We start from the raw sequence: 26,298 nt of genomic DNA, 5'->3' as shown, positions 1-26,298 counted from the left end.
CACATATAATATTAGAGCCAAGCTGATTTTGTAATATAGTTTAATAGTAAATTCATAACTGGTAAATAATGCATACATATACTTTTTTTGTATTTAATCAAAGTACAGTTGTGTAGTATTTTGTTGTAAGAAAAAAAAATTGTATTTTTGGTTTTGCAACTTAAATAAATATGAGACAATAAATATGGGACAATTGGTATCCCCAAATGCCACAGTGCAATCACAACTCAGTCAATGACACAGACGCATATATGACTCCTTAGACATGCGTAGATTTTTAATCCAGTCATTTGGAAACCACTCAAGTCGTTTCCACCAGCCTTCTGGTCAGAAGAGCTCCCAATGTTTCAATCTACCGTCATGGTACTGCAGATCGTCACCACTGTATTTAGCAGTGCAGGAAAAGCAAAACGGTGTCTCTGCTGGTTTTGCAGAAAAGAGCATAGCTGTTCTTGACGGGCTCTCGATCGATTACATACAGTACTTTCTTCCAAAAGCATAAACAAAAACACAGCCTCTATGTTGTCACACAAAACCTCACGATCGGCATGTAGTGATGGCCCGAGTTCAGTGGCTTGTTTAAACAGGGAATGCACTCACTTCAGTAATGAAAGGTGTGTATGTGTGTAGTGTGTGTTCAAAAAACAACCGCAGTGAATGCCGTTTGTAAATACGGTTGTCGAGCCAACTGCAGTGTGTGTGTGTGTACATAGCCTTTGGGCCTTGTTGCAAACTCAAAAGATCAATTTATTTTCTTTTTGTTTCACTCAGTTTGAACTGCTTTTAAAAAAGTGAATTGACTATATCTCATATCATATCATATCTTCTTTTCTTTAAAGAGGTGTTTTCCACCCAGAATTCCCTTCTGTGTATCAAGCCTTGCATATACCCAACCCTGTGGTGGCTAACTGTCTGATTGACTTGAGGGGAATAGAAACCATTCTGCTGATCAAAGTAAGACTGAATGCAGTCTTTTTTTTTTTTATAAGTATGCCTAATTTAAAATGCTTTATTATTAGTATTATTTTGGCAGAAGCCTTTACACAAGGAATTGGAGGTAGGAGTGGGCAGTGTGTCGAAAGGCAAGAACAAGAATACGAGCAGAGATAGGTAGCCATTGTAGGGTGCAAAGCAGAGGGGTAGTGTGAGAGTAGCGAGCAAGGTGCGATTTTCCTGGCTCCCCTTTTTTTATCCTTCGCTCTGCACTTTCATTTGCCATTCCAAGGGGGAATAAATTATCCCCTCTGTAATAATGATTTCTTCTGAAAATTTTAAACATTTAAAATGGTAAATGTGCTGCATCATTTTTACCCAAACTGACTTAAAAAAAAATCTCATTCTTGGCACTTCAGACCGTAAGATCAGTATCACATTGTATTAACGAGACGAGCAGCGGAATTGTGAATGAGCTGAAAAGGGTGGATAGCCGAAGCAGGGAGACCAGCAATGAGAGAGTTACAGTAGTCCAATCTGGAGAGTACAAGAGCTTGGACCAGGAGTTGAGTGGAATGGACGGATTTGGTAAATGTTGCTAAGAAAAATGCGGCAAGTGCGTGACAGGAAGGAGATGTGGTGAGCGTAGCAGAGGGAGGGATCAAGAGTAACACCTAGGTTTTTAGCAGAAGGAGATAGAGAAAGAGTGCTAGTCAATGCAGACTGAGATGGAGAGGTCAGAGGAGGGAGAGGAAGCAGAAGGAAAGTAGAGATCAGATTTAGAGAGTTTAAGGTGGTGTGAATGCATCCAAGTTGAGGTAATTGAGAGACATTCTGAGATATGGGGGGGGAGATATGGAAGTCAACAGAGGGAAAGGAGAGGAAGATCTGAGTATCGTCAGTGTAGAGGCGGTTGGGGAAGCCAAGACAGGAGAGGAGAGCGTCTAGCGAGCGGATGTAGAGTGAGAACAGGAAGGGCTTTAATATCCAACACTGAGTTTTCAAACAAGCTTAGAAAAGGGGGTTAAATATGATTTGAAATTAAGGTTTTCTTTTTAAATTTTAAATTTTAAACTTTTCTTCTTCGAAGGATAATGACGTAGCTCGAAAAGTAATGCAGTTTGGAATACCACCTAGAAATTGTCGGGAAGCCTTTACTGGAGCTGGTGACCAAGTCTATAAGAACCGCTATTACTCAAATGACTTCAGCAGGGCAAAATACCTGGGTGCAGATTTGGAAGAAGAAATTGGGTAAGAGACGCATGAAAGTCTATTAAATAAGCGACAAATCAAATACTAAGAAAATGGATGTGGAATAAAGTCTCCCTTTCTAACCACATCTCCTGAGCAGTGTTGTGCACTTAGGAAGTTTCTTGCTTTTGTCTAGCTGAAGACCCTATCTGCCATGCTGTGGCAGAGTGTCCCGCCCCATTATGTTTATTAAATGTTTTATGTTGTCTGTAGTGTGTTAATGTTGGTGTTTATGTATAAAATACACGGGATATAAATATCGGTTACGAGTACAAGTGTTTAAAATGTATATTTGTGTTTAGGCACGAGGATTGCACAGCACTTCATGTGCAAGTAAAATAATATGGGAGCATGGGGAATTGCACTTTTGTTAATTCACTTGCAGTTGTACCGGGACTCCAATTGAATGATTGATTAGCAATCGAGTCTCGGTACAGCTGCATAAAAGCTGCATGTTTTCACTCACTCAGGGTTGTGTGTTCGTGAGTGGAGAACGGGTGAGAGAGAGGAGTTTTTTGAGGTTTAAAAATAACAATTGCTACAGCGTGCTGGAAGTGCCAGCATGGTACTTGTTCATCTGTTCGTCCACTGTCTAGTTTAGTGTTGTCCGTTTTGTTTACCTTTTTATTTTGGCCTCAAGTGCCATGTCCTGGTTTGTGTGTTTTGTTTAAACCTTTTTGTTTATTATTTACAATAAAACTCTGGACGCTGTAGCGTCACAGATTCACCGCATTCCTAATTGTTTGGAGTCTGCATTTCTGGTCTGATGTCACCCCTACAAAGCCATTCTGTTCACACATGCTTTCAAAGCATTTACTCCAGCTTTTTAATTAACTTCTATATTTTGAAAGATAAAAGTTCAACAGTAATTGGCGAAACTGCGGACAGACTGTTTAAGAATCCTTAGGAGACCGTCAGTCACGTGACTTAGATGTTTGGGGTGTCCTGTTCATTAAAGACATCATACAGATAATGATTTTGAGGAGAGGAATAACAATCTCTTCCCCGTGCTTTAGTGTCATTGAGTCAGACTTGGAGAACCAGAAGGCCCAGCTATCGAGATTTCAGCTCCATTCAAATTCTGTGATTGATGGCATCAAGCTGATGGAAAAAGAGTTGCAGATCCTCATTGCCAAAAGAAAAAAACAACAGGTAAAATGGATATTTTCTGCTGCTGTTGAAGGCATGATGCACACACACAGTTTATTATATTAAATATGTTATGTGTGTTTTCTGTTAGTTAAGCAACTTTATATGCACTTCAGTGCTGAAGCTGGGAATTATAAAGTTTATCATTGTGTTTATTGCTACAGTTCACTTTCAGGTTAAGTGTAAATATGGTGGACATGAGTTATTACTGGTTTACTGATAAAATTGTAGTAAAATTTCAGTAGCCTTACCAGGTTTTACTTTTCTCCTAGGGATGTATAACTCCGATTGAGTTAGCTATATCAGAACTGGAAAATATAGAGGAACCCCAGTCAATGGACATCAGTACGCTGGTAAGCTGTATCCAGATTCTAGAACCTTTTCCAATCTTATTGAAAAAATACATCTTACAGTAACACCACCTTGGTGTCATTGAAATCTCCTTATTTTTCAGGAAATTATTTAAAAATGGTGCAACTGTGCATTTTCATAACAAATTCTTTTAAAGATTACAGCCTCCTATTTGTTTTTAAATGCGTAATCTTGCCCACCATACTGGTCACTTGGTGCACATCTGTACTTATTGGTTTTGAGAAAGTACAATCCACCTGCAATTTCAATATGGCCTTTGCGCTTGTGTTTGTTAGTATCATTATTGTGTTTACTGAATATAAAATGTACTTTTACTGGCTGTTATACCGGACCTAGCCACATGCTCAAAGTTGAGTCAGAAAATGTAATACAGAATATTCTATGCATATTGAATGCCAACCAAATGTTTTATTACAAAAAATACAAACAAACATATGGGGTGTTCTTGGTAATAAACAGATCAGTCAGATAACAGTATATCCCATTAGTGCTCAAAGAAGCTAAAGGACAGTTCTAATACTGCACTAATTACAAAGTAATACCTATACAATATATTGTTGCATTTACAGGAAGAAGATGTTCAAGATCTCCAGAAAAAAATAGAGTCTGAGCAAGAAAAGGCAAACTGTGCAAAGAAAGACATGGACAAAGAAAGAAAGATTATGGAGGATGCAGATTGCAGCTACCAAGATATGAAAAATAAAATTGCCCTTTTAGTTGAAGAAACAGAGCCAATAAAGGTATACATGAACCTGCGTTCCCGCTAAGCTTTTTAAGTACAGAGAAAATTGCCGTTTGCAAACTGCCCACTTTCTGAAAGATGCTTTCTGTATGTAGAAAGAGTAGTGAATGATTGACATTATTACAGATATATAACCGAAACCCAGGTTTATCGGTTTAAAAAAAGTAAAAAATGAATTTTCTGAATAGGTCTTCGGTTTAAATAATCCGGCCGGAGATAATGTTAAAAACTAGACAAGACAAAAAGAACCGTAACAATACCCTATAGACGCAGAACGTAATGACACAACACTTCATGACCGAAGAGTTTAGGAATTTGACAGAAGTAGAAACTTGTGCCGAGGTCTAAACGTAACCCTTTGGGTGTTCAAAAAAGATTTCACAAGAGACGGTCGAATGTAAAGTGAAGCGGCACACGCGAGGGGGGTTAGCGTCCGCACGAAAAGGCAGGGGGTGGGTAATGAGAGCAACGTGGGGTACAGTGGATTTAGGCTACCCCGAGTAGGACGTTTAAGTAGAGACCTAACCGACGAAGGGCAAACAGACACCGCAAGGTGTTTTTTCAGTTATCAGTTAAAACCGAAAACTTCATGCCTTTTATATATATATATATATATATATATATATATATATATATATATATATATATATATATATATATATATATATTTATTTTATAGGGCGTCACAGTATTATAATTTTAAAAACTCGGTTTTTCTTGCAACGTTGATGAGGACTCCTACTAGAAGCAGAAGTATTATCATTTGTTGTGAAGTACTGGCTCTCAAATCCTTAAACTGTCGGCATCTTGAGACACGGCATCCAGATTGCATTGGGAAACGACACAAGTTTTTCTAGAAGTTTTTCCTCTGCCAGGCTTACATTTCACTTGCCGTGTGCGCTCCCCCAATCGCAGGCGTGCGTTTCCGTCCCACCACCCATTATCTCGGTGCACCCACATAGTCCCTAAATCCGATGGGGGCTCTCCTGCAAATGCATCTCTGTGATTGGCTGCTGTCCCGTTGTCTGTGCGAAGGGGACCCTTAACTCAAAAACCGTGGCTGGCTGTCGTATGACAGAATGTTCGTAGAAGTGGCACCCTCCACCCTCCCCTGCCCCCAGTGTCGTTATAATATGTTGGTAATTAATTTGATAAAACCACACATTTTAGCAAAATCCTTTGCAAGTTCCTCTCAAAGAGCAGCAAGAGCGCCATACATACAGCGACTTAATATAACTGCATAGGAAGACGCCTAACCGTAGTGTTAAGGGCATTACCAGTAGCAACTGCATGAAACCATATTTGGTATCTCAGCTGTTGCTATGTCTGTGCTTTCGTCTAAAGTGAAAGTATGGAACCTTGACTCTTGCAAAGCATTCACAATTTGTCTGACGCAACTGCAAAGATTCCCCTTCTTTCCCATTTTTTTTTCAAAAAAAAATGGTGGCGGAGGCCTCCAGGTGGCGCTATCCCGGAGGCGGCGGCCGGCCATTAAAAAACGAAGGATACTCACACGACGCAGGCTCTCCCTCTCGGGCTTCCTGAGGACGAAGGCGATCCCGCCTCACTCTCTGGTCTCTTGGGAGCGCGGAGGCTCCTCTCCCTCTTGGCTTGGGGCGATGCCAGAGAGCCCTATCCCTCTCTCTCGTACTGGGAGTCGCCACAGCACGCTCCTAGCTCCATCTCATGTGAGAGACAGCAGATCTCCTAACTGTCTGGCATCGGGAGCTGACAGCAGTCATCAGGCCCTACCTTGGCTCGCCGCGAGCGACTAGCAGATCTCTCCTACATATCTGGAAACTGCGACCAGCAGACCTAATCCCTATCTGCGCGCTGGCACGAGACAGACAGATGCATCTACACTAGTATCGGCTGGCGGGGACGCAGAAAGCAAGACTCCCTCCCCCCTCTCCCGGCGCACATGTTCCTCCCGCGGCCCCGAGTCAAAGAAGATCTCCTCAATCGAGGGCTTAGGGGAAGCGACAGGAGGCTATACTCTCATCACTCCCTCACTCGGATATTGGACGCAGGGCCTATTTGGATACTTGGACCCGACGAACCGCGACCAGATAATCCCCACACCTATCTGCCGTGCGGACGCGAAGGCACGATCTACGCCTTTCTTGGATCTGGGAGCGACGGGCAGATCCGCAAACCCACCCCCCCCCCCTCACTCTCTGGCTATGAGCGACGGCGGGGGCTTGATTCTCCACACACAGCTCCCTCCCCAACCCTCTTAATACCCGGGGACGACTTTCTCCCCCCGCGCCCCACACCCCGCCATCCTCACCCCTATGCGCATTGGCCGGCAAGACGTTGTAGACTCCTCCCACACCATCTCTGGCCACTCATCGCGGCACGCACCGACGGGCCACCCGCCTCCTCCACCCACCCACCTCTCTGGATCTCGGGCGCACAGACGGAGGCCTCACTACGGCCTCCTAGGGGAGCGGGCGAGATGGGAGGACGGAGATCCTCATCCCTCTCATGCTCTGGGGACGCCGGAGGCTACTCCTCGAAGTCAAGCTACCTCCCCCTCTGCTGTATATTGGTCTGGATCTACCCATCCTACAGCCAGGTACAACACCAGGGAGGGCAATGCCCCCGCATGCCCTACCACTGTTCACACCTTAGACCCCTCCCACCAATCTCGACGCCACAGCGTGGTGAGAACTATGGGGAGATCGGGGACGAGGTCTGCCTCAGGGTGCATCACCCAGTCCCCGATCTCCTGGGACGGTGGTGAAGGTGCTGGTGCTAGAGGTAGTGGGGTGGCCCCGGTGCCCCGGGTGCCCGGGGTGAACACGGCACCTCTTCTTGGGCCTGGTTGTAGGGGCATCCTGCCAGTTGTGGCCGTCCTCCTCACACCGGCCACACCAGTTTGCAGGTGGCACATCTGGGCAGAACCGCCAACAATGGTCCTCCTTCCCGCACCAGAAACACCAAGGGAAGAGGCTGGCCGGGTCCTACAGCGGTGGCTGCAGCAGCTTACATTTCTTCAGCTGCTTTTCCTGACCTTTGCGCTGTATGATCTGCTTTCAATTTTTTTTTTTCACACACAAAAAAAGTCAACTGGTTCATTTAGCGCGCTCACAAACTGCCAGCTGTAATTTTTGCTTCTATGATCTGCACCCATTGATACCCCATGCCTTTCCATCAGCCTTATAGAAAAAAAGGAAGACAATGAACAAAGTGTTTAATTAATGCTACTAAACAGTCAATCAAATAATATATATAAACACATGTTTATCTTCAGGCTTGTGTCATCCTTGAAATGAGGTGGATAGAAGTGCTCAATGAAGACTTGAGAAAAGCTTGCGTGAAATCTTTTATTGGATCTGCTTGTACAATCTTGCCTTGGTCTACAATGTTAATTTTCATAACTTGGGTTTTATTTACTCAGGCTACATAGCTATATTAGGATAAGCCAAATATGTATATAGAGTACTGTGACGAAGTGACCCCGCCCCGTGTGTATTTTGTGTTATATGTTGCGTTTTGTGTGTTAATGTTGGTGTATAGTCATTGGTACACGGGATATAAACGGGTCTTTAACGAGTGTTTAAAATGTATGTTTTTATTTAGGCACAAGGATTGCACAGCACTTCACATGCAAGTAAAAAGTAATAATATGTGAGCACGGGGAATTGCACTTTATTAATTCACGTGCAGTTGTACCGAGACTCCAATTGAATGATTAGCAATCGAGTCCTGGTACAGCTGCATAAAAGCTGCATGTTTTCACCAACTCGGGGTTGGGTGTTCGATGAGTGGAGAACGGGATAGGAGACGGAGGTAATAATTGTGATCATAATAATAGAAGTACAATATCTGCTCACCGTGTTTTGTTTAGTGTTAGTCCGTTTTGTTTGTGTATTTATTTTGGCTGCCAGTGCCGTGTCCTGTTTTTGTCCAGTTTTATTTTGTAATAATAAACTGCGCAGCAGCACATCCATTTATCATTTCCTCTGTCTGTACTGTGTGTTTCTTCTGGTCTGACGTCCCCACTACAGCCGTCTTTGTGACACGTGGTGTCCTGCGTGGGATAACAGCGCCTCCAAGCGTCAGAACAGGAGAGGTGTTTTTGTGAAAAAAAACAAAAAAAGACAAAGATGGGAAAGAACGGCAGAAGGCAGCAGCCACCACACCAGTCGGAGGAACAGCAGCCCGGGTGTTACTGGTGCGCTGTGCCGGGGCATTCTAGCACCAACTGCCCCTGGTACCCCCTTGGACAGCTACCCAAACTATGCCCCATCTGCGGAGGTGAGCACTACGTGGCCCGCTGCCCTGTCCATCAGGAGAGGGAGGAGCAGGGGTTGCCTCAGTCTTCCCCCACCATCAGCTGGGAGTTTTTTTTAAAGAACCTTGCTGCAGAGCTGCCTCTGCGTCCGCCACCTTCACCGGCAGGAGACTACACGCCACCTCCACCGGCAGGAGCAGAGCAGCAGGAGCTGCCTCTGCCTCCGCCACCAGCAGAGGGTGAATGCCTGCTGGGTCCCTGTCCACCAGCAGAGGGTGAATGCCTGCTGGGTCCCTGTCCACCAGCAGAGGGTGAATGTCTCCTGGGTTCCCGTCCACCAGCAGAGGGTGAATGCCTGCTGGGTTACCGTCCATCAGCAGAGGGTGTATACCTGCTGGTATCACATCCCCCACCAACAGAGGATGAATGCCTGCTGGTACCACTTCCCCCACCAGCAGAGGATGAATGCCTGCTGGTATCACTTCCCCCACCATCACGAGGAGAGGAGCTGGAGCTGCCTCTCCCTTCACCAGAAGGACCAGGACTAGATGCTGGCGGTCCTCAGCAGCCCTTTCATTGGTTGCTGAGGGAAGCACGGGGAAGAACCACCCGGCTGCAGTGGCCGAGAAGAGGGCCAACACCCAAAACCCCAGCTTGTCCTGACTCCCTGCCTCACTTCGCCCAAGGATGCCTGCCTCGCTTCACCCAAGGATGCCTGCCTGGCATCGCCTGGGGTTGCCTGCTGCTCCGCATCGCCTGGGGTTGCCTGCTGCTCCGCATCGCCTGGGCTTGCCTGCTGCTCCGCATCGCCTGGGGTTGCCCGCTGCTCCGCATCACCTGGGGAGCTACAGGTTACAGGGTACAAGGGGAGAAGTGGAGCTCCCGCTGCTGCCTCTATGGCCAGGGGCTCCCCTACCGAGTTCGCCTCCTGAGGGTCCGCTGCTGCTGCCGTCGCCTCCCGAGGGTCCGCTGCTGCCGCTGCCATCAGGGGTTAGTGTCAGCCCTGCGTTTCTGCAGGAAATACTGTGGCCAGAGCCCAACAAGGGGGAGCTGCCGGCTACAAAGAAGGGGGAGAGGATCAGGAGACCACCCCCACAGACAGCTGGGCGGCTGCCAGGATTGCCTTGGCCAGAGGAGCCGGCCTGGGTACAGTCGGCTTGCCCGCTACAGCTGTTGGGGTGGGAGGAGGACCTCCCACTGTGGCCGCCACCTTTGGCCTGTTGCTGCCCCTGTTCCTGGGTCGGGACTATAAACCGGAACTTTGGAACTGAGGGGGGAGGTGGCCGTTGAGGCCAGGTGTGCTGCGCACAAGGGGGGGCATGTGTGGCGCCCCATTATGTTTATTAAATGTTTTATGTTGTCTGTAGTGTGTTAATGTTGGTGTTTATGTATAAAATACACAGGATATAAATATGGGTTACGAGCACAAGTGTTTAAAATGTATATTTGTATTTAGGCACGAGGATTGCACAGCACTTCATGTGCAAGTAAAATAATATGTGAGCATGGGGAATTGCACTTTTATTAATTCACATGCAGTTGTACCGAGACTCCAATTGAATGATTGATTAGCAATCGAGTCTCGGTACAGCTGCATAAAAGCTGTATGCTTTCACTCACTTGGGGTTGTGTGTTCGGAAGTGGAAAACAGGTGAGAGAGAGGAGAGTTAAAATAGCAATTGCTACGGCGTGCTGGAAGTGCCAGCACAGTACTTGTTTGTTGGGTTTGTCCACGTCCGTTTTTGTCTGTCTGTTTGTTTGGCCAAAGCGCCCTTTGTTTTGTGTATCTTTTGTTTTGTTTAAATCTTTTGTTTATTTATTATTTAATAAATATATTGACCGCAATAGCGTCTCAGTTTTCATCTGCCAGTCCTTGTTGTGGAGTGTGTTTCTGGTCACCCCTGCAAAGCCATCCTGTTCACAGGGGTGTATAAACTTCAACCTCTGTCTCGATCTCCTGTCTGTCACTCAGCACGCACACACATGGTAGATGGCTACTCTTTCACAAGCATTAATACCCTTTCTAAACAAGGGATTTAGGGGAGCTCCCTAATAAAAGCTGAATCTCAAAACAATATAGTAATTGTTACATCTGTGTATAATGATATTTAAAAGAATTCATTCATCCGCCTTTTTACATATCTGCCTTTACTCTGGTCCCACTGCAGTCAGATATGCAACGGATTACTGTATTTTTAAAAAGTTGTTTTTACTGCAATGTGTGTTGTAAATGTTTTTATTTTTTTATTTTTTTAAATATCTGCATGCAAGTTGATCCTATATGTCAACAGTAACTGCAAGAGGATAATGTGTTATCCTTTTGTTTCATAGGAAGAACAAATGAAAGCTGAAGCAGATGCTAATAAACTTGAGCGCCAATTAAAAAATTTGGAAAAGAAGCTAAATGAGCATCAAAACCACATTCAGGAGTTACAAAACAAGCTTGCTGCTAAAGAAGAAGAATTGCAGGTAACTTCTGGGACAGGTTAAGTGTTGATCCAATTATATTAAACAAAGACATTGTGATGATATAACCACTTGATCTGAATAGTGGCTGATATTAGGTCTATTTACTTTGTAATTTACTTTGTGGACCATACTAAAATATGATCACACACAAAAAGAAATCTAGAGATTGTGGTTCTGTACCTTTTACTTTCGTCCTCTTGTCCACAGTACTAAAGAGTAAGTAGCCGGGTTCCGAAAAATATAGCGTTGCACATCCCCAAGTGTTGCTACAACCTTTGAACAGCATACCTATAATTTTTCATAACATATAACATCCTGACAACTTCTTAGACTTATAACTTCCAAAGCTCTTTTCAAAATGCCCTCCCTAGTGCACTGATAGTGTCAGGATTATTGCCCACATGGTCAAATAGGTAACAAGAGGCCATTTTGCAGACAGCTTTGAAATATACTTTAAAGTTATAAGTGTAAAAAGTTGTCAGGACATTAACAATGAAAAAAAAAAATTATAGGTATGTTGTTTAAACATTTGTAGCAACACATGGGGACGTGTAACGCTATATTTTTCAGGAATCCCACTACTTACTTTTCAATAGTGTTGGACTATGCAGAGAGTATAATTTTCTGTTTCCTGTGATGGTTAACAGGATAGTATTAAACAAGCTGTCCAGATCTGCCCTGAGCGCTTGCACGTTGAACGGAGTGCGAAGAGTATTGACACCGAGATTAATCGCTTGAGGCAACGTTTAAACACAGAGCAGAATCGACATGGAAACCAGAATGAAATTATTGGGTAAATGTCTTTGTTTTTTAATGAATTATTTAGAAAAGAAGCAACATCCCTCTCTACTTCACAAGTTATAAACAAAATGTGAAGTGTGGTGGGTTGTACCTAATCACAGTGTTCCGCACCTGGAGCTAGTTGCAATAGTTCCTGTTTTCGTGTTTCTCAATAACAGTCCACAGTGCTTTCTGATAAACAGAGTCTGCTATTTTTCTGGTAGTTTCTTCTTTTTTCATTTAGTTGTATCGTTGCCATTTTAAGATCACTGCTGTACTCTTTATTTTAAACCATTTTTTTTTTATCGTAATTTTCCAATTTATTTTTCAGCACTTGATGATTGTATATTTATTTATTCTTTAATTATCATCAGGTGTTGGTCTTTAATCATGATAATTGTCAATAATTAGAAACAAATGGGTTTCATACGAAAATGCTGATTGCCCAAATGCTTTTGTCAAAGAATGAAATTATTTTTTGCATGCTACTTTTCATTTTATGCATTTTACGTACTATTTTTTTAAAAAGAAAAATATTATAAAGCTGAATTTCTACAAATTTAATAACAAATTTAGTGAAAGCCTACTTTGGAGATTTGCAATTTAGTTTTTCAACTTCAGAATTCAGCACTACATGGCAATGCCTAGAGGTTTGAATAATGGCAGGATGTACCATTTCTCCACTGGCTTTTACCATGGCAATGGAAGTAATTATTAGGGCATCAAAATGGGTAGTGGGAGGAGAGCGCTTGGCTTCTGGAATGCAACTACCACCAATTAGAGCATACATGGATGACATGACATCCATGACTACAACAGTAGCCTGCACTAATCGGTTATTGGGCAAGTTAACCAATAAAATTGAATGGGCACGAATGCAATTCAAGCCCACTAAATCAATCTCTGTAATTAAAGGTAAAATAGTAGATAAAATGTTCTACTTTAATGTTGAGGCAATACCAACAGTGTCTGAGAAGTCAATGAAAAGTCTAGGGAGATGGTACGATGGGAATCTAAATGACACAGCTTGTGTGGGAGAAGTTAGACAAATAGCAGTGGAAGGGTTGACGAGCATAGACAGCAGTGCTTTAGTGGGCAAAGTGAAACTATTGTGCTTTCAGTTTGGTCTACTGCTAAGACTGCTGTGGCCACTGACTGTGTACAAGGTTTCCTTAACAACAGTTGAGAAGCTGGAGGCTTTAATCAGTTCATACGTCAGGAGATGGTTGGGAGTTCCATGCTGCATCAGCAGAGTGGGACTTTATGGTAAAGGAATACTGCAGCTACCAGTCTCTGCGCTAACCGAGAAGTTAAAGTGCGCCAAAGTCTGACTGGAAATGACATTAGTAGATTCACGTGACAAATGCGTAAGGGAGGCAGTACCTGTGTTGAAAACTGGAAGAAAATGGGCGGCAAAGAAATCTGTGAAAGATGCTAAGGCTGCACTTCAAAGCGGAGATATTATGGGCCAACTTCAGCATGGAAGAGGAGGTCTTGGTCTCAGTTCAGCTCCTCTTACATGGCACAAGGCAACCCCAGCTGAACAGAGGAAGCTGGTAGTCAATGAGGTGCAAAAGCAGGAGGAGAGGATCAGGTGTGTAAAGGCCATTTCCCAGGCCAAGCAGGGAGAATGGATGGGATGGGAGAGTGTGGAACAACATAAGATCGGCTGGCAAGACCTATGGACAATGGAACAGAGCAGGATCAGTTTCCTCATCAGATCAACATATGATGTTCTCCTATCACCACAGAACCTAAACCTCTGGGTGGATGAGGATCTCTCATGTCCTTTGTGTTCATCACCTGCAACATTAAGGTGGGTCTTAGCCAAGGACGGTTTACTTGGCACCATGACCAGGTGCTGCAATGTTTGGCCTTAGCATTGGAAGACAAGGGTAACCAAAAGCATTACACACAAAAGACAATATTCCTCCATCCAGGAGAGCAACCACCAAGAAAAGGTGTTAAAACCAAGCCTCGCTCAGGACAACTGGAAGATGCTGGCAGATGTTGGTCAGCGGCTTATTTTTCTACCTGAGACTGCCACCACTAACCTTCTTTCAGACATTGTCTTGTGGTCTGGATCAGCACACCTTGTTCATGTGGCAGAGTTAACAGTACCATGGGAAGATGCTGTGGATGAGGCATATGAGAGGAAGAAACTTTGGTATGCTCAACTAGCTGCTGAAGTGGAACAGCGAGGATGGAGAGTCTCGAGTTTACTCAGTGGAGGTGGGCTGTCGAGGATTTGTGGCAAACTCTACAACCCGGTTTCTCAGAGATGTCGGGTTCAGTGGCCAAGAGTTGCGTTGGACAGTGAAGAACTTATCTGAAGCAGCAGAAAGGAGAAGCAACTGGCTGTGGTTGAGACGGAAAGATTCTGGATGGGGATCTCAAGCACAATAGAAAGAAAGCAACGCTGATGTACGGGTAAGTAAGCTGGGCTGGGCTGAGTGGGGGACGGAGGGGGGTGAGGATGCCAAAATCATTGTTGAGCCCTCTTGAAGACCCCAAAGATGTACCCTACTTACCTCAATCCAGATGGTTGTCATGCTGATGCACTGGGGAGACCGCACTGGGTTGATCCCCGGAGCCAGCGTTGCTGGGGAGGCAAAATAAGCTGATCCCTGGAGCCAGCATTACACTTCAGCCGTCAACACCGGGCAGAAGGATATCTACATCTACATCGTATTTGTCAAGGCTCAACTGTTACCATGGACACAGTCTGAAAGAAACGCAAATGGATGGAGATGCAGATGGATCACGTTAGTTTACTGTAAAGCTACGTCCTAGTTGGTGCTTATTTTGGCAAAAGCCGAGTTCAAATCAGCGTGATGTTTTAACATCTACTCTCATGTAATGGAAATCTACTTTTAATGTATATCTTTCAATAGAATAATTAGAAATTATAAAAATCACTTTCTTTTTGTGTTTTTTCTCTTTTTTTATCTGCCCAAATACTTTACACTGCGACTGTATGTATATTACAGTGGAACTCCATTTATCCACATGCTTGAGGCGACATACACTGCTGTGCAAAAGTCTTAGACATGTTGCATTTTTCTACTCTGATGCATTATGAGCATCAGTAATTTACTCAAGGCTCCACTAGTGTTTTCTACTATTATAACAACGTTGACTTGCATAAAGAAGGAAAAACATTGAGTGAAATAGCTTGCATTACTCGATTTTACAAGGTGTGGTATCCGAAGCATAATCAACAAGTACAGAGAAACATCATCTGTAATTGACAAACCCAGGAATGGAAGACCCAAAAAGCTGTCTAACAAGGAAGAGCCATACTTCCAAGGAATATAAAGAAAACAAGCGTTGAATTGACAACAGAACTGGCAGAAGGCACAGGTGGTGGTGTTCATCAAATCAACAGTACGAAAGGTACTCTTGAAATCAAGACTTGAATGATGTGTTGCAGTAGCTCTGTTGAGAAAGGGGAACAAGATTAAAAGGCTAAAATATGCACAAAAACAAAGAAACTGGACTATGGAACAATGGTCAAATGTGGTTTGGACTGTTGATGGATGGACAACGACACCTGTGCCTTCTGCCAATTCTGTTGTCAATTCAATGGGACGAATACAGTGGTTCTGAATAATTTTCCTTTAAGGTCTCACTGAACTGACACATTTCAATTGAAAGCCGGTTAAACTTTTAAATCACACAATTAGGTTGTGCTGTGTATATAATCCCCTGGCCGATGCAGATCCAAATTATAAACACGTAAGAATAACAATGGTAGTCCAGACCTGATGAAAAACTATCATCATCTGTGGTTGCTAACAAATAAAAATAAATAATAATAATAATAATAATAATAATAATAATAATAATAATAATAATAATAAAATAATATTAATAAAAATTAAACATGTCTTCTGGCGCCAGAATTTAATGTCACTTGTGCTATATGAGATACACTGCGCTAGAATCTAACTCCAAATTTGCACCCCCGATCCTTGACATCCCAATTATTTGACCTGTCGAAAGAAGAGGTGGAGCTAGACAGTGACTTGTATGATGATGCCTAATTTCGGTGAGTACCAAACCTTTTCTTCTGGTACTCACGTGAGAACCTAATGCTAAAAGCTATTTGAGCACCTCTGTGTGTGTGTGTCTCGATAGGTAGATATCTATATTTCTCAAGACAGCCTCCTATCTAGGAGTATGCTTGGATTCCAGCACAACAGTGGTGGCTTACATCAACCACCAGGGTGGCCTCAGGTCGCCCAGTCTCTATCGTGTGGCTCACAAGCTTTTTCTCTGGGCACACGAGAACCTCCTCTTACTACGGGCAATACATCTGTCTGGGGTGACAAACTGGGCAGCGGACCTCTTGTCAAGGAGAGTTCCCAACGCCTCAGAGTGGAGGTTTTACCCCGAGGTGGCGAGCCTCATCTGGGAGAGGTTTAGAATAGCAGAGCTAGATCTCTTTGCCTCCAAGGAATCATCCCACTGTCCCCTCTGGTTCTCCACAACAGGAGGCGGGTTCCGCTGGCAATAGATGCCTTGGCACACCAGTGGCTGAGACAACTGGAGAAAATCAGTCAGCTCTTAAGAAACTGAAACTGCCGCAACAGTTGTTTTTATATTACTGATTTATATATTACATCATTATATTGCACACTGTGCTTGTAAAGACCCCTGTGCTTGCACTGTAATTTTTTCTGAAAAGACAAAAACTAAAAACAGATTACTAGTAGTATACCGGTAGTGTTCAATGCAAAACCCTGCAAAGCCTAATTTTATACATGAATACAAAAATATCTGTACCTCCAAATAATAGTTGATCTCTGTATATCACAGGATGGGATGGGATGGGACAGGAACATTTTGACAGTACAGGATGGGACGGAATTTAAGTTTTACTTGTGTGTCTCTCTCTAGCCCACACGCAGACTAGGATTACACAGACAAACGGATGTAAAGAAACCAGTGGCAGGGAATAGAGAGCAGGCGTGGAACACAATTACAGTACAGGAATTACTGTACACAAACACAACTGCACGGATCGCTACTACAGAATTATATTTTTAAAGTGGGTGGTTTATACAAAAAATATTTTAAATACTTGCAATCGTATTTGTCAAGGCTCAACTGTTACCATGGACACAGTCTGAAGAGAAACTGAAGCTCTGACTAGCACTTGCACAGATGTATAATTTGTTTAAGGTTTTTTTTTTAAGTTTTAACTTTGACATTAAACAGTCCATTACCTGTTCATATTGTAATTATTTTTCGATCACCTAAGTCAAACCCGCGACTTCTGACAGTCAAATATGATAGGATTCTTTTATGGGGTGATTTTAATCTTCATGTTGACATTGATTCTGATTCTAACTCCATGGAATTTTTGAGGCTACTGGATTCCTTAGATTATATCCTTCATGTCAAAGGTCCTACGCATAATTGTGGCCATACTTTAGATCTCATGGTTTAGCTGTTCAGACAGTTTGTGCAGAAATGCTTTGATTTTGCAAACCCACAGTTTCATCAGCTGTCCAAGTGGGTGGTCTCGGACGATCCTGCAGGTGAAGAAGCCGGATGTGGAGGTCCTGATTACATGTGGTCTGCGGTTTTGAGGCCGGTTTTGAGGCCAGTTGGACGTACTGCCAAATTCTCTAAAAGGTGGAGACGGCTTATGGTAGAGAAATGAACAGTAAATTCTCTGGCAACAGCTCTGGTGGACATTCCTGCAGTCAGCATGCCAATTGCACGCTCCCTCAAAACTTGAGACATCTGTGGCATTGTGTTGTGTGACAAAACTGCACATTTTAGAGTGGCCTTTTATTGTCCCCAGCACAAGGTGCACCTGTGTAATGATTGTGCTGTTTAATCAGCTTGTTTATATGCCACACCTGTCAGGTGGATGGATTATCTTGGCAAAGGAGAAATTCTCACTAACAGGGATGTAAACAAATTTGTGCACAAAATTTGAGAGAAATAAGCTTTTTGTGCGTATGGAAAATTTCTGGGATCTTTTATTTCAACTCATGAAACATGGGACCAACACTTTACATGTTGCTTTTATATTTTTGTTCAGTGTAATTCTACAAACATTTTAAAAGTTATAAGTGGTTCACTTTTCTCCAGTATCGTTCCCTCATCCCTTAAGGTAGCGTAAACCCCATGTTTAAGAAACACAATTTGGACCCTAAAGTCCTCAATAACTATCGGCCAATCTCCAACCTACCGTTCTTAGATAAGGTTCTAGAGAGAGTTGTTGCAATTAAATTACAAAAATTTCTAACTCTTAATTGGTATATTCAAGAAGTTTCAGTCTGGTTTTTGTGCTGCATGTAGCACCGTGCTGGCCGTTGTCTAAGTTTTGAACGATCTGCTGATAAGCTCTGAGTCAGGTTTTCCATCAGTATTAATTCTTCTTGATTCAAGAGCTGCCTTTGATACTTTAGACCATTCCATCCTACTGATTTGTATTGAAAGCACAGTGGGACTGTCTGGCCTTGTCCTATCCTGGTTGAAATCTTATTTTTCTGATGGGTTTCAGTTTGTCTCTATTGGGGAGTTAAAATTGGCATTATCGGAAGTTGTCTGTGGTGTTCCACAGGGCTCCATTCTAGGTCCCTTGCTGTTTTCTTTATGTATGCTACAGTTAGGTGACATTATCCATAGAGAGACTTATGCATGCCTTTGTTTCATCTATAATTGATTATTGTAAATTACTTTTTTCTGGTGTCCCAAAACATGTGGTATCCTGCTTGCAGCTTGGTCAGAATACCACTGCTAGAATTCTGACTAAAACCAGGAAAAGTGAACATATTACCTGTGTTTTGGTCATTTTACATTGGCTCCCTGTGCAGTATAGAGTTGTTTAAGATTTTGCTGTTAACGTACAAGGCCCTGAATGGATTATCACCTAGTTTGCAGGAGTTACTGACCCCATGTCTTCCAGACCACACTCTGAGATCACAGGATGCAGGGCTGCTGGTTATTCCTAGGGTCAACAAAAGCAACACGGGAGGTAGGGGTTCTTCTTGTGGAGCTCCTAAATTATGGAATGCTCTGCTTTCGTTTGTCAGGGAAGCTGGGACTGTTACAGTTTTCAAGTCAAGACTATTTATTTATTAAATGGCTTTCTTATCTTAGTGGATTTTAATGTAACTTTAAAATTGCTGCTTTTGTATTATTATGTGTATACTGTTATTTAAATGGTCTAACTGTGGCCATACTATTCAAATGCATTGTGGTTCTTTTTTTTTTTTTTTTTGCTGCTGCAATGCACTGTACAGTGTTTGCGATTATTTTGTATAAAAAGCGCTATATAAATGCAGTATATATAAAATAATAAAAATAACTGGTATCTACTGTGTGTGTGTGTGTGTGTATATATATATATATATATATATATATATATATATATATATATATATATATATATATATATATATATATATATATTGCACAGTAGATGCCCAGTTATTAGCAACCCAGATAAAGACAACTTTCGGTTATTAACATTTTCCCAAGAACTAATCCCATCCCATAGACTTTAATGTTAATGGAATTCTGATATTAGCAACTGCACGCTGATTCTTGACAACTGTATTACTAGTTGCCAGTGTTGCAGAGCGCACTTGCATGATTTATGCGCATACTTCGTGCAGCTTTTATAACACACTGACTTTGCAACTGCGTATTTCTGGCAGACTGAGGCAGAATCATGGCTTTTAAACTGGCTACAAAGCTGCACACAAAATTTAGGTGGATTTACAGCGGGAGGTAGTACATTGTAAAAAGCAGACAATGTTGGACAATTTCTTATTTTAAAGTTGTGTTCTTTAGAATTAAGTACAACACATATTTTTTATATTTGCTTTATTCCTTGTAAAGACAATTATAGTACATTGTTGTGTAGTGCTATTTAAGCCTACTCTCTTTTTTGTGTTTCACACATGAGTGAAGTAAACAGTTCTATGCTTGGGTATTTCGTTTTTGATAACCCATTCATATTGCATCATTACGCGATGCTTTTTATTATTTTGTTTATTTTTATTTTTGTAAGAAATAATTTGCAGAACTCGTTTGGTGTTTATTTTTTTAATGTTTTTATTTTATAAATTATAAACAAATTAAACATGTTCATCCTTGTTTATAAAATAGCTAAGCTGAGTAGTGGTTGTGCCATGGTGTTATCCTGTAATTGCTTCAAGTAATCAAATGTTGTTCACAGGCTTGGTAATTACCCAGTTAATTGCAATGTAATTGCAAGGCTGTGCATGCCCTGTAATCTAACATGATGCCATGATTTCTGAATAAATTCTATTCATGGATCTGTTGAAGAAAATAAAAAAAAGAACTGTACTTTAATACTGCTGTCAAAGTAGTTGGTGAATAATTTGATTTATTAGACTGTAAACATTTACACCATTGTGAAAGTCTGACTGCAGGCTAAACTTTGAATGTCAAAAATATCTTCAGCATTTCTTTTGATTCCACCATATTCCCAGACGCTTGGATTTAAAAATAGACCTTGGCAGTGATCCACAGCCACCCAAGTGTGCTGTTCCTCTTAATAAAGCATGCAAACTGTGTGTGCAAAATGCAGAAGTCTGTAGGCATACCTGCAGCACGGGGGAATACATTTGTATGGGGTAAGAGTTGATAAGGGGTTCACCAGACAGTCACTTATCAGTGGTAATAATTCATAAAGTTAGCAAAGTGTATGTTTGTGTGAAGCAGTTGACAGTATGATGCATTAGCTTGGCATAAGAGAGTACATTTTGACCTTGGTGGGTTTTACTAATATTACATGCTTTTTACTACATGTCTGGAAGGGACATTGTGGTTTCAGTAGTGTATTAGAACTAATCTTCCCCAAACTCAGATTGTTTAACAGAGCTACAAAACCTGTGTGATTTGTTTTGTGACAGGTAAACTGCTTAGCCGTCCTGTATCAGTTAGGTTCCAGCTTGTGTGTAGTTAGTGTTCCGAGTAGGAGCTAGGTGTTTATTTTGTGTTTATTAAAAGTGCGCGTAATCGTTTTAATTTCATTTCCGTGTTTGGGTCTGTGAGAGTTGCGCAATCCTTTTCACTATATATATATATATATATATATATATATATATATATATATATATATATATATATATATATATATATATATATATATATATATATATATATATATATATATATATATATATATATATATATATATGTGTCAGCCGTTGTCTGCAGATTTTTTTTTTTTTTTAGGGTTAACACTTTTTTTTAATATGTTTGGTTTAACTACATGCATGTTCCAAACAAGCAAAAGTAAAAACTGTCACTTTAGTGTCAGACTGCCAGATAGTTGTTATAATGTAATAAAGACCATTACATGGAATGTGTGTGTGTCACAGAGAGCTACAACCAAACAAGGGACACTTGACATTTCCTGTCAGTAACAGTAGATGACACTGTTTGCAACAGAGACCTTCCCAGGCTCTGCTAGACAATACAGAGCTATTAATTTGATTTAATACATTTAAAAAAAAACTTTCTTTCAGATGTTTAGACATAGTGCAACAGTTGTGACTTGCAAATGTTGTAAAACATCTTAAATATTAATAAGTCATTATTAAAAAGAATACCATGTGCTCCAGGAACATCAAGGAACCAGCAAGGACAGGACCTTTCACTCAGCCCTGCCCAGCTCACTAACATTTAAACACTGCTTTTAAAAGAGCTCTATTTGAGGGTTAAGTACAGGTAGTACTTATTATTGTAGATGATGATTATTATAGATGATGATTGTATGTAAGAGTGAGTATTTCATTTAAATGCTACACCGGATCTTATAGTATGTAACCTTAAAATACATCACACTGGGAACAAATGTATAGAACCATAAGGGGGCAAAAACACATTCCACTAAAGGTCCTGTATATTCCAGGTTATACAGTACTGTACAAGATTCTGTTCTACAAACAACATAACCAAGGCGCCAATGACTGGGCATTTTGACCTGCACTGTGTCATTCTACACACACAAAAAAATGCTAATACAAACCTCTTTGTCTTAGGCTTTATTAACTGTGTAAAACAGTTTTTTATTTATCGGTCTATGCATTTATTTATTTATTTATTTCTGTTGCACAGGGAATATTTCGAAGCATTAAATAATTACAAGGACAATTCAAGCCAGGTGAAGGACTTAAAGAGGTTCATAGATCGACTTGATAACATCATGAACGAGAGACAGGCGAGATACAAACAAATGCGACGGTAGGTGACCCTCACACCCACAATGTGTGATTTGGAAAGGATTAGGGAGAGCTCTGCGGGTATTATGTGAAGTCACCCAGAAAGCCTGTAGCAACGTTACTGCAGAGTATGAACCACATGTAATCCTCTTAGTTGCAGGCAAATGCTTAGTTCCACTGACAGACTGATAGCTACACCAGTTTTCATAATTACATAAGTAAAAAGAGGTTCCAAAGTAAATGAGAAGTAATGTGAGTTTGATTCACATCTCTTTATATTGAGACCCAGAAATAGCTAAGATATTATAATTAACAATATACTGGGGGAGAAAATACCAAGTAGTAAACTATATTTAGCAAAATGTACGTATCAATCAAATTGAATTGAAAATATATTACAACAGTACGTTGTTCAGGAAAGAAGAACATTGATAGCCAATTCCATTGTTTTAATTATTGATTAAGAGACGGATATGTGAAGGTCATTTTTTGGCAGCTGATTTTATCACCCTAATGAAATGTAGCTTTATTTTACTGTTCTTAGTGACCTCTTACAACCACAGTCTTTTGTCTTTTGCTACAGATCTCTTTTCATCTTGCTTGTACTGCCTCTCTTCATCTTTTCTGAACTAGTGGGCGGATAATGGAGAGTCGCTCTGTGACAGTGTTTGCAATTTCTTTTAGCCACCTTTTTTGCTGCATACTGTGTAAGCACTAGGCTGATTTATCAGGAATATTGCAAATGTCAGTTTGACATTCGAGATTCTGAAGAAATTGCAGTATATTGAAAAAAGGTGCTAAATTAAATTCAGTGGGTGGTGCTAACAGTATTTAAATATAAAACAATAAAAATGACTTGGGGTTTAGAGGTAATAATGCTATATAAAGCTCTAATGCTTTATTGCTTTACAGTTGGTTTGTTGTGCTTTGTCATTTTTTTATTATTGCACAAAATGGTGCAAAAAGTAAGTGTAACATATGTTAAGATCTGCCTAAGACAAATATACTGATTTTAATTGTAGCTTCCATGTTTACAGAAAGTCACTGTAATGTCACTTTGCTAGATTTTGTGATGCATCAACAAAGTAATTTTCTTCAAATAGTTACTAACAGGAGCTCCTCTGAGTGTTTTTAAACGTTTATGTGAAAAGCTGCTGCATTCTGTTTCACAAAGGGTGCTGTTTCATCTCACCGCTGCATTCTGTTTCACAAAGGGTGCCGTTTCATCTCACCGCTGCATTCTGTTTCACAAAGGGTGCCGTTTCATCTCACCGCTGCATTCTGTTTCACAAAGGGTGCCGTTTCATCTCACCGCTGCATTCTGTTTCACAAAGGGTGCCGTTTCATCTCACCGCTGCATTCTTTTTCACAAAGGGTGCCGTTTCATCTCACCGCTGCATTCTGTTTCACAAAGGGTGCCGTTTCATCTCACCGCTGCATTCTGTTTCACAAAGGGTGCCGTTTCATCTCACCGCTGCATTCTTTTTCACAAAGGGTGCCGTTTCATCTCACCGCTGCATTCTGTTTCACAAAGGGTTTTCACACCGCTGCATTCTGTTTCAGGGTGCCGTTTCATCTCACCGCTGCATTCTGTTTCACAAAGGGTGCCGTTTCATCTCACCGCTGCATTCTGTTTCACAAAGGGTGCCGTTTCATCTCACCGCTGCATTCTGTTTCACAAAGGGTGCCGTTTCATCTCACCGCTGCATTCTGTTTCACAAAGGGTGCTGTTTCATCTCACCGCTGCATTCTGTTTCACAAAAGGGTACCATTTCAGTATTTAACCAGCTGCCTAACCGAGTTACCTCAGACAGGAGATTGTCCTCTAAATAGGCATGTGTAGTGTGCAATAATCTTTATCTCCTACAGAGTTTAAAGATGATTGTGCTCTTATGCAAGGTGGGCAGTATTAGCTAGCAAAGGGTAATGGAGCTATTGATATTACTATATATACGTCCACCATGGGGAATATTGACATGATGGTTGCTTCAAAAACTTTGACCAACAGTTGTTCTGTATATTTGCTTTGAACAAGATGAGCAATGTGAGTGACACAAATTGCACTGATGGGACTATATCAAACTGATGATACCCAACAAACACCACCGAGAGAAAAACATTGAAATCTTGTCTGTAAACACCACATGTACTTATTCTGTTCTGCTTCTCTATTTACAGGTCTCTTTCCCTCAGATGTAAATTCTACTTCATTGATTTTCTTGATACGCTTAAATGTTGCGGATCTATGTCATTCGACCACAATAATGAGGCCCTTGCAATCTCAGTGAGTTTTTCTATATTTGTTTCACAACTTTTACAACATAGAGCAATGCTTCCTGCATTTATACACAAGCAGAGAGAGAAATGTTTAAAAGAGGTGTTCTTTCAGATGAAGTCTTTATTTGAACAACGATCTAGCATGAGGCAGCTATTTCACCTATTAAAGCTGGACTGGAATGGACCCATAGGACTGTGGTTGGCCAACCCTGATTTTAAGAGAATTCATTTTGTCATCCTTGTTGAATAAGAAGAATATTTTGCATAATAAATATTTTAGTCATTATAATTGCATTTATAACCAGTAGCAGTAGGTATTGGTTAAGAAGACAAATGCTGAACTGACCCAATTACAATTCTAAAAAGAATATGAAGCCATGTAAGAACATGCACTAGACCCTTCATTGAAAGTCTGAGTTTTTATTTTTGGAGTAAAACATGTACTTATTGGCCCATATTCATAAAACTTACCATCTACTTTATTGTGCCACTTTTCAGTGTTTAAAAGCACAGGATTTTACTGGGTGATACATAAACGCAATTTACCGCCAAAAGACATCACTCATCGCAACGTTAGAATAATGTGCCTCAGAGACCAATTTTCTCATTAGCATATTATTCGTCTGATTCCTAAATCTGTATTGTGCCATTAATGGACCCATTCCGGCATCATAATTAAGACATGCCTCAGGCCTCTAAGAACATGCCAGGCTTCAGTGTGCTTGTGTGGACTATACATCATGAGGAGGGAGATATCTTGGATCATGATCCTCCCAGAAGAGTAGGACCCCGCAGATTTGAGCTGCGACTTGCTCTGTATTACTCTGATGTGATTCATAGCCAGTATCGATTTAACAGGACAACAATTATTCACTGTTTTGGATAGCTAACATGAACTGAAGAGTCAAACTGCTAGAAACAAAGCTGTCCCTGTATTATTTCATTCGGTGTCTGATTAGGATTGTGATCTTGGCGAGTTTTATTTTTCATTCCTACAGTATAATTCACTGCCGTGTGCAGAAAGCTAGTAGGCTACTTAGCTGTACATATTTTTCATAGCATTCCACCTATCGATAGAGGAGCGCAAGGAATTTTAAAGTAAATTGTATTTTATTACGACCCTCAACACACGTGTGTGTTTACTATTTACAGCTATGCCCCAGTGTTTAGCGTCACCCTATAAAATGAACAAATTTAGCTTCATAAAGTCAAATGAAACGTGCAGAATAACATTACGTTAACATATTGAATTACATACCACTTTGTAGTTTTCCATATACTTAGGGCCCTACCAAATTCACGGTCATAATATTTAAATAATCTTAAATTTCAGGGTTTCAGCTAAATTTCACAGTGGTGTAACAAAGTATGAACATGTGGTTAAAAATGACAAAATATAAACATTTAAAGCCCTGAAGTTAACAAAAGCATGTGACTAACAAAGCAGGAACACTGAAAGAAAATAAAACTGAAATCCAGAGGATCGCTCTGTGATTGTTGGAGTAAATACCTGTCCGTATTTAGACACAGCTCTCTGCATCCACAGTGTTTGTTGGAATTGATAGACAGTTGCGAGCTAGGGACGGGTCTGTAGCTGGACAGTATATCCTGGACAATTTTTTGTCCTGCTGTGCTTTTATGTATTTTTCTTCTCATACTTTTACTTGGCATATATTTCGCTTCCAAATAATTTTACATGATCTGCTGCAGTAATGACTTTAAAATTTATTTTGGACACCAGTTTAGAGAAGTGTTGCAGAGTCTCACGAGAAAAAAAAGCGGCACTGCCTTTCAAAACAAGCCCAAAACAAGCGCAATCCATGTTAGAGTATGGGTGTTTAGGCAAATTCCAACCCACAACTCTC

At 41.2% G+C, this 26,298-nt stretch overlaps 1 protein-coding gene across 4 annotated transcripts in view; it reads left to right on the top strand.

The window, feature by feature from the left end:
• Positions 1–26,298, top strand: part of smc6 (structural maintenance of chromosomes 6) — a 61,875-nt gene that overhangs the window by 30,133 nt on the left and 5,444 nt on the right. For 2 of the 4 annotated variants that reach the window (XM_041249696.1, XM_041249697.1), the window contains 9 exons: positions 840–954; positions 2,024–2,184; positions 3,201–3,336; positions 3,606–3,686; positions 4,275–4,445; positions 11,019–11,156; positions 11,804–11,949; positions 22,053–22,178; positions 24,335–24,440. In XM_041249696.1, coding sequence (XP_041105630.1) covers positions 840–954; positions 2,024–2,184; positions 3,201–3,336; positions 3,606–3,686; positions 4,275–4,445; positions 11,019–11,156; positions 11,804–11,949; positions 22,053–22,178; positions 24,335–24,440 — 1,180 coding nt within the window. The remainder of the gene's footprint in view (positions 1–839; positions 955–2,023; positions 2,185–3,200; positions 3,337–3,605; positions 3,687–4,274; positions 4,446–11,018; positions 11,157–11,803; positions 11,950–22,052; positions 22,179–24,334; positions 24,441–26,298) is intronic. The other 2 variants (XM_041249698.1, XM_041249700.1) reach the window with 2 other exon arrangements.

Source organism: Polyodon spathula, chromosome 5 (assembly GCF_017654505.1).
Source record: "Polyodon spathula isolate WHYD16114869_AA chromosome 5, ASM1765450v1, whole genome shotgun sequence".
In the NCBI taxonomy this organism is placed as follows: domain Eukaryota; kingdom Metazoa; phylum Chordata; class Actinopteri; order Acipenseriformes; family Polyodontidae; genus Polyodon; species Polyodon spathula.
This window is presented reverse-complemented; position numbering and strand designations above follow the sequence as displayed.